This window comes from Bos taurus, chromosome X (assembly GCF_002263795.3).
Source record: "Bos taurus isolate L1 Dominette 01449 registration number 42190680 breed Hereford chromosome X, ARS-UCD2.0, whole genome shotgun sequence".
NCBI classification, from domain to species: domain Eukaryota; kingdom Metazoa; phylum Chordata; class Mammalia; order Artiodactyla; family Bovidae; genus Bos; species Bos taurus.
The window spans coordinates 117,196,707-117,209,448 of record NC_037357.1 but is presented as its reverse complement, the minus strand read 5'-3'; the positions used below and the strand labels follow the sequence as shown (position 1 = coordinate 117,209,448).

General features: G+C 46.2%; 1 protein-coding gene across 2 annotated transcripts; it reads left to right on the top strand.

Moving 5' to 3' along the window:
- Nucleotides 1-1,824: 1,824 nt before the first annotated feature.
- On the top strand, nt 1,825-7,546 carry LOC782159 (melanoma-associated antigen B4). Of its 2 annotated transcripts, none has more exons than XM_059883870.1 (2): nt 1,825-2,222; nt 3,249-7,546. In XM_059883870.1, the coding sequence occupies exon 2, from the start codon at nt 3,310-3,312 to the stop codon at nt 4,312-4,314; it is 1,005 nt and encodes a 334-aa protein (XP_059739853.1). In that variant the 5' UTR covers nt 1,825-2,222; nt 3,249-3,309; the 3' UTR covers nt 4,315-7,546. The 2 variants fall into 2 exon arrangements, with proteins under 2 accessions (XP_059739853.1, XP_024844453.1); XM_024988685.2 differs by having other exon boundaries at nt 1,825-2,227.
- The last annotated feature ends 5,196 nt before the right edge of the window (nt 7,547-12,742 follow it).

Sequence of the window (12,742 nt, the reverse complement as noted above, 5' to 3'; positions counted from 1 at the left end):
CTCAGTGATGACCTAGAGGGGTGAGGTCGGGGGTGGGAGGGAGGTTCATGAGGGAGGAGATATATGTATACTTATAGCTGTTTCATACAATAAGCCTGACACACCATTTAATTATCTTCTAATTAAAAATAATTGTTAAAAAATCTATGAATTTAAAAACTAGAAAAAAAATCTGGAGAAGTACATATAGCCACTAGAGTTATATACAACAATGCCAAATGAATAAAAGTCAGAAGTGATAAAAAGCAAAGGATCACAGTAACAATTTGATTCTCGAATTACAAATCTTAGAAAACAGGACAGGAAATATTCAAACATGTAAGAGACTTCAAAAATCTGGAATAAACAAAGATCACGGCAGCAAGATCATCCAGTTGGTCTGGAAGAATCAACAATTACTTACACCAAGTAACAGAAAATACACCATAAACAGAAGCACCATAGAAAAAATTTACCTACAAAGAAACTTTAGAAAAATGTATACAGTCTTCATGTAGGCAACAAGAATTTCCTGAGAGTCTCAGGAAAAATAAGGCTCGAACAGAATAGTATGTTATGTATATTCATGAAGAACAGATCTTGTAAGACTGTCAATTTTCTGTAACTCTTTTACAGATTTACTACCACATTCAGGGTAGCTGAGACCACAGTGAAACACGGTGTGCTGCTTTTTGTACTCAGAAGTAACCACAGAAATCTTATGGAAAGAATGAAGAAAACTATTAAGAAAAGTGAAAATATAAAATTAAATAATCCGTGATGGACAGTAAGTCTCCACTGAACTTACCCTATGTGTGCCCAAGTTGGGGAGTACTTAAGAGACTGGCACAGATGTGCAGGCTGCAAGGGAAGCAGACAACAGGATCAGCTGCAAAAGGCTTTAAACTTGAGCCCTGGATTCTTCCACTCTGCCCTGGGATCATGAATCTCCACTGCTTCACTGAAGGAATCTGAGGCAGCATCTCCAAGGCCCCATGCCAGGACCATGGGGCACCAAAGTTTGGCTTGGATGTGGCAGCATGGCCCAGATCATAAAATAACCAACACAAAGTTTGTTGTGTGTGTGCTTAGTCACTCAGTTGTGTCCGACTCTTTGCGACCCCATGGACTGTAGCCCACCAGGCTCCTCTGTCCAAGGGGAAACTCCAGGCAAGACCACCAGCTTCGGTTGCCATGCCCTCCTTCAGGGGGTCTTCCCAACCCACGGATTGAACCCAGGTCTCCCAGGCCGCAGGCAGATTCTTTACTGTCTGAGCCACCAGGGAATGCTAGTGGATGAGAACTGGCCCTTTAAATGATCACCTTAATAGACTATCACCCAGGGACTAAAAGAGAAAAGTTAGTATCACAGTAATTGTACAAAACGACAAACATCATCTCAGAACTTTTGATCAATGACCCTGCAGTCGACTGACAGCCCACAGTGAGAACTGTCAGGCTAAGGAGGCCCTTCACTTGCTTTTCTGGAATTGTATGAGCATGGTTGTGGACAGGGGTGGACTTATACCAGAAAGGGAAGGATTTCCAGGCCCTGTCAGCAGTCAATATGAATGAAGTTTCTGAGTGAGATGTGAGGGGTTCCACACCACAGAAGACAGTCTCTCATCCTTCCCTCTCAGCTCATCTTACCTGTAGCAGCCATTTCCAGGAAGCCTCCAGTATAAATGGCGAGATGAGATGTATGTACACTTCATACCAGGAGACTCGGGGGTTCACATCTTCGATATGAAGCCTTGGCCTCAGGTCAGCAGATGGGACGTAGCCCAGCATCTACAGGGGTTAAGGCAAGGCATGGAGAACGACAGAGCATCGCTTACTATAATAGCAAAGAGAGCCCAAGAGAGCCTTCGGTGTTGGTCTCATGGGCTCCAGGAAGGCTGTTAGGCTTGGGCTCCCCAATTCTTCCTGTTGGGAGTGCTGACACAAGTGAGAGGCATGGAGTGAGCCAGCTGACAGTTCAGGACAGGGACGTCCCAGGACCCCTTAAGAGTCAAGGTAAAGTCCACGTGCCAATCCTGTGAGAAGCTCGCCCAGAACCCGGCCTGTCCAGGTCCCGCCCTTGCTGTCCTCCAGGAGCCCAGATGCGCATGACAGGAAGTGACGTCCTCCTAAGCACGCTGGGGGAGCGACGCCATCCTTGATAGTGCCGCTATCTCTGAGAACTGCCGTTGACGGTTGCCAGAGGGAGCAGTCCGAAGTGTCATCGGGTGTGAAGATCGGAGGTGACGTGAGTTACGAGTGCAGGGACACGTCTCTGTACCCCCATTTTCTTTTCCTTCTGAAAAGAGGGGGCCGCACAGCCTCCGGCCACCCTACCCCTGCACTCAGACCAGAGGATCCAGGCTAGCTCTTAGGCCCCAAGACCATCCACTAACCCCTAGGGGGTCTCGGGAAAGAATGCCTCGGTCAGGCTCTGCTGGACCCCAGCTCTGCTCGGTAGAGGAAGAGCCACGAGCCCTGTCGAGTGAAGGAGGGACCCTCGAGGGGACTGAGGGCCTCCATACACCAGAACGGCAGCCATGTGTAACCCCCACTCACCGCAATTTGGCTGCGGATTATCCGGCTGAGGGGCTCCCTCACTGCCACCTCGGACACGGGACACTCGGAGAAGAGGGGACTTTGGTCTGAGGGGCTGGCAGCTGGTCAGTAGAGTGAGGATGTGAGGGTTCAGGAAGAGTCAGGATGAGGGCCATCCTCCCCGACAAATGGGTCACTCAGGAACCTCCCCTCTGCTCAGCGCTTCCCCCCGGCCAAACATCGGGAAGGGGGATGGCGGTCTGAGAGGGGAGCTTGGAGCCTTGTTGTGAAGAGGCAGACAAGAGACAGCAGAAGGGATAGTCCTGGGACCCTTCAGTGAGGGGCTGAGTATGCCCTCCTCTCCTCGTCTGGGGTGACAGGGAAGGTGGCAGCGTCAATTTCAGACCGGAGAGGGAACAGGCTGGGTCCGGGAGAGGGGGCGTCGGATATGGGGGTGTCTCGCACCAGTTTTCATCCTGACTCTGAATGTCAGCTGAAAGGACCTGCCTCTCCTGCCAGCCCCCACTGGTCCCCCTTTTAACACCCAGGCAGGACTGTCTGCAGTGCCCCAGGGCTCACTCTCCGTTGCTACTCAGTGGTCTCAGGGGACAGGCGGACCAGGAGAACAGGAGCCTTGTGGGTCCTAGAGAACTGGCCTCGAGGACCCCTCAGAGGTGGCTACCACTCTCCTCGCTGAAGGTTCTCACAGCATGTCCTTGTCCCTCCTCCAGGTGCCTTCCTGCCTGCTTTCCTGCCCGCACTCCCACCTGCGGTCCCTGACCTGCTGTCACCATGCCTCGGAGGCACAAGAGCAAGTCCCATGCCCGTGGGAAACGCCACCAGGTCCGGGGGGACACTCAGGAGGCCCAGGCCAGTGCTGCTGAAGCCCCAAAGGAGGAGTGCCCCTCCTCCCACTCTACTGCCCCTCAGGGTTCTCTCCCGAGCTCCCCTGCTGCTGGCAATCACCAGCAGCTTCAGGGAGCCATGGTCCCTAGCTCTCCTGATGCAGGGCCTTCATGTGCAGGATCTGATGCAGGTGCCCAGGGCCCCGAGGAGGGAAGTGCAGGTGCCTCCCAGGCAGCCCCTCGCAAAGATCTTCTGGCCAGGAAGGCCAGGATACTCGTGGAGTTCCTGCTGGAGAAGTACACCAAGAAGGAGCCCATCACGCAGAACGCCCTGATGAAAATCGTCAGCAGGAAGTACAGGCAGCACTTCTCTGAGATCCTCAGTACAGTCCGTGAGCGCATGGAGCTGGTCTTTGGCCTGGAGATGAAGGAAGTCGACGGTAGAGGGAACATCTACACCCTGATCAGGAAGCTCAGCCTCGGGGGAAACGATTGTCCGCGTGATGAGGGAGCGCTGCCCAAGTCCCGTCTCCTCATGGTGCTGCTGGGGGTCATCTTCATGAATGGTAACCGCGCCACTGAGGAGAAGATCTGGGAATTCCTCAGTATGTTGGGGGTCTATGCTGGGAGGAGGCACTGCATCTTTGGGGAGCCCAGAAGGCTCATCACCAAAGATCTGGTGCAGAAGGAGTACCTGAACTACCACCGGGTACCCAATAGTGATCCTCCGCGCTACGAGTTCCTGTGGGGCCCGAGAGCTTGTGTTGAGACCAGTAAGATGAAGGTGCTGGAGGCTCTAGCCAAGTTCCACGGTAGGGTCCCTAGTTCCTTCCCAGACCTCTATGACGAGGCTCTGAGAGATCAGGCGGAGAGAGCAGGGCTGAGAGGTGCGGCCGGGGCTCGAAGCAAGGCTGAGGCCAGTGCCCCTTCCAGGGCCTCCTCCCACATCTAGGGAGGGGGGCAGGGCACTTTGTTCCCTTTGTGTTGGAAGAGAGCAGTGAAGCTCCTAAATAGTGCAGAGTAGTAGGGGTGGAGGGAACAAAACCCATATCTTCTTACAGTTTAAGTGGTAAGCGAGTTTAGGTCTAGTTTGTTTTAACAAAATATATATCTGTTTTCTTGTATTCACATGAGAAATACCTAATGAACGATGATTTAAATTAGAAATGTAAAGAGGTGAAGGAGGTGTTTAGTATTTTCAAATGTTCTTACTTCTGATAAGGTGTATTGTGCTTCAGAGTTCAAATGTATGAATCATATAAATCATAGTTTTCAGCTGTTTTAATGTTTTAAAAGTTTGTGTATTTGTAAAACACACTGAAAGTACTGAATATATTGTTCACAATGAAAACAAGATAACATGACATTAGAAGAGAATTTTTCTTGAAGACTAGTCAAGCTTCTAAAGAGTGCATGGTGGTGGGGGTTACATCACATTTCTTTCCATCACATTTCTCTTTCTGTTTCACACGAGTAACTTGTAAATATTATTTGTTTCATTTTTTTTTCAAATATTTTTACTTCTAAGAGGTTGTTTTTCCTCAGAGTATTAATTTGGTAATGATACTGCTGTTATGTTCATTGCTGTTTGAAAAGTTTTAAAGGTACAGTTTTGGTAGATATAAAAGAAATTCAGGAGCCATCTATATTGTCTTTATGATCTGAAAGTAGGTAACATAGCACTGCAAGAGTGATTTTCATGCTAATTTGAAAGAAGACTACAGAAACTTTTGAGAATCATAAAGAAAATGGAGAAAAGAATAGAGTAAAAAGTCTTTAAGTTGTGGTTTACCTTTCTTTTAAACTTTCTTTTAGTAAAAATAAAAAAAATACTTTGACTTATTTAGCTCATTTAAGAATATTTGTTTCTTTTGTCCCAATTCACTGCATATTCTCTGCTGTCTCCTGGATTAAAAGTTAACTCAGATGGGAAGGTGGTATTTGAGGGGTTCATAGTAATCGTAACTTCCACTTATTACAAACCAATACTTAATCAGTATGCCACTGCTTTATATGTAGAACATGCATTCCAGCATTCATGCAGCATCAGATTTAGCACTCCATTTATGGATGGATAACTTGCAAATTTCTCAAGTTCACGAACTGATGAAGTGACCTTCCTAGGACTAGTCCCCCGATCTGGATTAGTGCAGAGCCCACAATGTGCCACTTCTCCCAGCCTAAGCCAGACATCATGTCTTTTCATTCATTTTTCCTCTAAACACTCCAAAAAATGTGTCTGGTTGGATACATGGGGCCCTGTCCCAAAGAACTGTTTTGGAATAAAGTTTAAAAAATGCTGATAAATGAATGGTATGAAAGAAGACAAAACTACTCAGGGACAATGTGGTCATGAACACATGCAATGTTAGATATCCTGAAAAGATCAATATGCCCTCATTTATCCTTCTTGATTCTCAGGGACATAAAAGCCTTAGCTTAAGCACTGTGTCCTCAGGTCAATGGATGGAAGAGTCCCAGTCTCTGATACTTATCAAGGGGAAGATTTTAGAACACTAGGGGTCCCACAAACTATACCCTGCTTCTTGCCTTGTGTGGCCATGGGGAGAGCAGTCTGTCTGAGGTGTGCCTTCCTTTCCTGCAGGGCAAGGGCGGAGGGGTTCGCAGGGAGTTGAGTGCCTTGGTCTTGTGACAGCAGCTCCAATTCTGCCCAAGTAGGAGATCCTAAGAGGCCTTCATAGGATTTACAGTGAGGACACTGGGGGCTGATGAGTGGACCCACCGGCCCATAGCAGGGGGGATGGCACGGAGGAACAGGCAAGGGTAGCCAGGGAGTAGCTCTCTCACCTCCCCTTCTGTTGTCTCAAGAAGGCAAAAGCCTTGGCCACAGGCCAGCTGATTCAGCCAATAGAGAGGGTGGATTCCCATATGCTACTGGAAGTCAAGGTAAGAAACCTGATCTAAGACTGGGGGACCACTGACTCCAGAAGAGAGTGGAGCCCTAGAATGTTCTCCTCCTCAGAAGGCCCCAGTAGCTTTGCACACATCTGGTTCATCCTGTCTTCCAATCCAGAACTTCCAAGAAAGTAATGCCTTTGTTCTGAGGAGCACAGCCTCAGGTGAGCGGAGGCTGCAGTCTGGGTCTGGTCAGGAGTGAGGATGAGGTCCCTGAACGGGGTGCAAGAGGACCACTCAGCCCAGAACAGGGGAGACTGTGGAGGCCCAGCCCTGATGCCAGCCCTATGAGACCCAGGAGAAAGCTTTCTGGCTGAAGAGCTTCTCTTTCCACTAGAGTGGTCTCAGGGAGGTGAGAGCCTTGGTCTACTGGGAGAAGCCTCACTTCAGTACAGAGTGGAAGCTAGTGACTCCAAATGAGAATAAAGGGACTGCACCTAGAACACAGCCCTGCCCCTCTACACCTCGCACTGGCAAATTTGGGAACACAGGCATGATGCACCCCACACATTTCTTTTTAAGAGAATCTCAGGAGGTGAGGTGCTGGGGCTCAGGGGTCAACCTCAGGAGGAATTCCAGTTCATGCCAAGAGTCACGTAGAGGACCATGAGGACTAAAGGAACCACTCACACTATACCACTTTTATAGAATCCCTCCCCTAGGGTCAGCCATGAGTGACCACAGGTTGGCAGCCCTCACATCCTCCGAGGAGGTCTCAGGGAATTTAAGGCTGTCGCATGAGAGGACAGGTCTCGTTAGGAGATGGGAAGTCAGTGTGAGGACCTGGAGAGAGGACATTAATAATGAAGAGAGGGAAGAAATACAGGTCTTCCTAGGAGCCTGACTGAGGACAGGTGCAGCCAGCCATCAGAAGGCCTCAATTTCCAGTCACAGCTTTCTGTCCTGAGAGACAACGGGTAGATGTGGTAAGTTAAGCAACCTCTGCTTTCTTCTATTGGGTCTCAGAGAGTTGTGGGCCTTACTCTGAGGACATGTCCTCAGGTAAATAGATAGGAGCTGCAAGACCTCCCAACAGTTCCCAGAGGACCCCTGGTCATTTTGCCAGAGGAGCTTCAGGTAACCCTTGATGTGGCAGGGAGGATAGTTCTTTCATACCTGGGTCAGCTACTCTGTGCAGACTGATTTCCCTGGGCCTTTGTCCTTCCAATCCTCCATGATAAAGGGAATTGAAGTTAGGCTTCAAACCAAGTGGCGTGCTCCTCCCCTAAAGTCCTTGCTAGGCAAGTTTACCTTTGATGTTTCTGCACATGTATGACTACCCCTTTCACTTTTTGGGAAGAAAATTGCTCACTAAAAGCCAGACAATAGTCCAAGCTGGAGACCTTCATTAGAAGGCTCCCACCAAGAGAAACGACAGCTCTTGGCTCGGGGAGCCTGCCTCCATATGACAGGGATAGAATAGCATAGGATACAGGTAGCTGTCCCAGGTGATTCTGTGGAAAAGAATCCACGTGCAATGCAGGAGATGAAGGTTTGATCGCTGTTCTGAAATATCTCCTGGAGGAGGAAGTGGCTACCCATTCCAGTATTCCTGCCTGGAGAATCCCATGGACAGAGAGCCTGGAGTGCTGCAGTTCATGGGGTTGCAAAGAGTCAGACATGAATGAGGGCTTGAGCACAGACAGACAGACTGGTAGATCTAGAAGTCTAGGAGGGGAATAGAGGTAGAGAAACATAGGAACAATTGGTAGACCATTATAAGTTAACATTGTTCAAGAAAGGCATCAGAATATAGTGGAAGAAGGCAGGTTTGTTTAAATATAAAGCCATAAATAATACATGAGATGTTCCCCAGGCCTTTAGGTAAAAGAGGAATGTCACGACCCTTCTATCCATTTGAAGAAGTTCTACAATAATCCAAGTTTGACCTCATAAGGTCAGACACTCTCCTGCTCCAAATGAATTGGGAGGCAGTGATGTAAGCCTGACCTGTACTCAAAGAAGGCAGTCTTTCCTAGTCCTCCACTTTCCATTGACTATAGAATGTATTCCACTTAATCCTCCAGGCAGAGCTCCAACACCTGACTGCTTGCATCTCTTACAAGCATCCTATATACATTAATCTATTTCTTGCCTAACACTTTGCCTCTTGCTGAATTCCTTCTGTGCTGAGACACAAACAACCTGAGCTGCCTTAAGTCCAGCTACCAGGTGAGTGATTCTAATTAAAAAACCACGGTTCAAGTTCCAATCTGGATTTTTGGGGGGTTGGAGTCCTGGCCATGTGGATTTGAGTCAAAACCTGGTGTGATAGGTTTCATCTAGAGGAAGTCTCCATGCCACCCCTTCGAAAATTTAAACTACGGCCTGTTAAACTAGCTCATAGGGCTAGTATGAAAGTCACTTTCTTCTGCATGTCTCTGCACGTAGACTCCCAATATCTTTGCCTTTGGGTGTCCAAATCCAGACACTGTATGCCATGAATGCCTCCACTTTGTGTTTATAAAATTCAAGCTGAGAGTGTCTAAAGGATAAGGTGAGAATGGACAAAAAAAGAAAAGAAAAGAAATTGAGCTAAACATTTTCTGGCTACCTTCTGAAATATGGCTGTCCTGGTGCCTCAGATGGTAAAGAATCTACTTGAAATGGCAGGAGATCGGGGTTCGATCCCTGGATTGGGAAGCTCCCCTGAAGTTGGGAATGGCAACCCACTCCAGTATTCCTGCCCAGAGAATCCCATGGACAGGGATCCGGAGGGCTACAATCCATGGGGCCACAATGAGTCAGACATGACTTAGAGACTGAACAACAACAGCAATCTTCTAAACCTTCTTCTACTTTACCACTTCTTGCTGCAACTAGTGAAGCCCATGCGTCCTAGAGCCTGTGCTCCACAGTAAGAGAAGCCACCACAATGAGAAGCCAGTGCACCCCAATGAAGGGTAGCCCCTGCTCCTCGAAACTAGAGAACACACACGCAGCAGAAAGAGCCAGCCCAACCAAAATGAAATACATAAATAATTTCTTAAAAAAAAATACTCAGGGAAGCCACAACGTTCCCTGGGGTGAGAACTGAACCACATTCTGCCCAGCAAGATTACAGGTGAGGGATGCCACAGCCATGAAAATCCATAAGGGAATTCAGTGACACCAAAAGCCCCTTATGAGCATTCGTCATTTCCTTTTCAGATGGGTAACTGACTGTCCATTGCTGAAGACTTGCCCTTAGGATTCCAGCGAGGTCCCTTATGTCCAAGTCTTCCTTGCCTTTAGGAAAAACTCTGAACTTTGAAAGACTTGCCAGGTAGACTCTGCTGGCTTGGCAATGCTTAATTTGCCTACAAAAGCCCTTCCCCTTCTCCAGATGGTACTAACCATCAGCCAGCCACTGAGCCCTGTTCACAGGAACTCTTTTTGGACAAAAGAAGGAGCCTCTTGGACCACAGACCTCTTCTTCATTTGTACTCAGCATTGAACACCACTATTCCCGGCCCTCATCTAACCTGGGGCTCCAGAACTCCTTAAACTCTATCCACCTCAGGAAGTCATAGGGCCCACCAGACTTCCATAAGAATCCAAGTTCCCCTCTCCATGCAGGATCTCAGTTGGATAAAACAAGATTAGGGAAAATTCTCAGATGACCCCAAAAAATATCTAGACAAGTTTAGACATCTATGACTTTTGAATTAATCCAGAAGGACATTTATATCATCCTTGCTCAGACACTCTCTCAGGCAGAAAGGACAACTATATACAGATTCTGCACTCAGCTGGGAGACAGCTATCACATGGCAAAGGCCCAACCATTTCCCATGGGAACTATGGCTGTTCCCTGCTCAGAATCTAATTGGGAGTATAATACTTGAGCCAGGTTAGCAGCCAGGGATGCTTTGTCTTCCTCTTCCCCACCTGAACACTGGTGGTCAGAGCACACCCAGAGAGGCTCCCTGTTCTGGCCAATGACCACCACTAGGTTTCCAGCCATGTCAGGACCAAGCAAGACAAAGTGCCAGCAAGGGGTGTCAGAGGTGCACCAAGACCTAAACGGTGACTACTGTAACCCAGGGTTCATGATGCCATATTTATAAAAAATAGCACTGTGGTTTCTGTCGTTCTTCCCACTCCATGGATTTTGCGTGGGTACTTATGGGTAACTGCCTGCACACTAGGAGAAAAGTTATATAACCTAAAGCTGTCCATCAACTTGTCAGTCAAATGACACAGGACACACATGACCCTACCACATGGCAGGACCACTTCTGGTTTCCAGACAGCCTGCTCTCCTCCTTCTCAGGAGTGTAATTTTGCTCTGCTTCATAAAACTGCTACTTAAAACTGCTCTGTTTCTCCAATAAATTCTTTCTCTTTGGGAGGACAAAAACAGGAAATCAGTGTTCTGCTGGTGAAAATATGGATCACATATTTATTACTGTTCATCAGGTTCCAGTTAAAGTTTTTATATTTTATAACACAAATTTAGAAACTTTTGATTGCTGTGTGATCTAGAACAAGAAAACACAGCAATGGAAGAGGGATTTTCATGCGAATTTGAAGAGACTCTGAGGTAAAATAACTTAGGTCAAGTAAAAAAGAAAAGAAAAAGTCAATTTTGGTAAGTTTTTGGTGAAATTCTTTTAATACTCCTTTTTAGTAAAAGTGTTTCCTGAGTTTATTCAAGATTGTGGGAGAAATTACATAGTAATAAAGTAGACAACTTTATCATTGTCACTCTTATTTCCAACCAGTAATTGAGTACTCCTTGGAATGCTCCATGGCAGAACTGGGGATGGTAATAAAAAGAAGCCTGAGTCACTGTCCATAGAAGTTAAGTGTCTATAAGTTGCGGCCATATCAAGCAGATGGGGAGATACCCTTTGAGACCTAAACATGTGGCAAGTTGAAACCAGGGATGAGAACGAGAGGAGGTTGCAGATTAGAGCAAGTCAAAAGTAAATGCTTTGAGGCGAGGCATGTGGGTGCTTTGGAACACTGCAGTTCCCTTGAGGATGTAATTTGAAGTTACGTGGGTTGGTGGGCTAAATGAGGCTGAGTGAATTGAGGGCAGTGGGTGACCCTGAAATGGGGGGTTTAAGTTGAGAAGTTGAAGAACGGAATGGAAGATTACCCTTGATTCTTACTTTGAGACTGTGGGTAAAACAGAGAGACTCTCCACCTCGGACAGGAATTAAATGGGTTCTGTGCTCCTGCCCTAGTATGGAGAAACACAGTGCACAAACTGGGATTTACCCCACTGCCTCCAGGGTGTTTGCCGGAAAGAAGGATGGTATTTCCTTGAACTGAGATATCTAATACTCACTGTAACAGCAGTCTCCACACTGGGGTCAGAGGCCACTATGTTACAGAAATGTTCTACTACCTATTTTAAGCATAATTTGGGGAACTTCAAATGAAGGCTACACTTTTGGTGCTGGTAAAATTAATGAAAATGGGGGGTTGTTGGTATGGATGAAAAGGCAACTGGAAGGGAAGATCTTTGTCCTTGACACAAATTCTAGAAGTTCTGAGTAGCATCCAGGCAGGGGAGATTCCTCTACATTCAAATGGCATATTACAAATGGGGGAAATTTTATTTAGTTTTACTAAGCAGAACTGTGTTCATTCTGAAAGTGCCACATATTTCTGATATCTCATGCAACTAAAAAAACAAAATTCACAAACTATGGTCTGTAGTCATTATCAGAGGAATAAATGTCATTCTTTGAAATCCATTTTTGCAAGAGCTTTAGATCCTCTACATAGAAAACCCTAAAGACTCCACCAGAAAATTACTATAACTAATCAAGGAATACAGTTAAAGTTGCAGGATATAAAATCAACACACAGAAATCCCTTGATACACTAATTCCTATACACTAATAATGAGAAAATAGAAAGAGAAATTCAGGAAACAATTCCATTCACCATTGCAACGAAAAGAATAAAATACTTAGGAATATATCTATATAAAGAAACTAAAGACCTATATATAGAAAACTATTAAACACTGGTAAAAGAAATAAAAGAAGACACTAATAGATGGAGAAATATACCATGTTCATGGATTGGAAGAATCAATATAGTGAAAATGAGTATACTACCCAAAGCAATTTATAGATTCAATGCAATCCCTATCAAGCTACCAACGGTATTCTTCATAGAGCTAGAACAAATAATTTCACAATTTGTATGGAAATACAAAAAACCTCGAAGAGCCAAAGCTATCTTGAGAAAGAAGAATGGAACTGGAGGAATCAACCTGCCTGACTTCAGGCTCTACTACAAAGCCACAGTCATCAAGACAGTATGGTACTGGCACAAAGACATAAATATAGATCAATGGAACAAAATAGAAAGCCCAGAGATAAATCCACGCACATATGGACAACTTATCTTTGACGAAGGAGGCAAGAATATACAATGGATTAAAGACAATCTCTTTAACAAGTGGTGCTGGGAAAACTGGTCAACCACTTGTAAAAGAATGAAACTAGAGCACTTTCTAA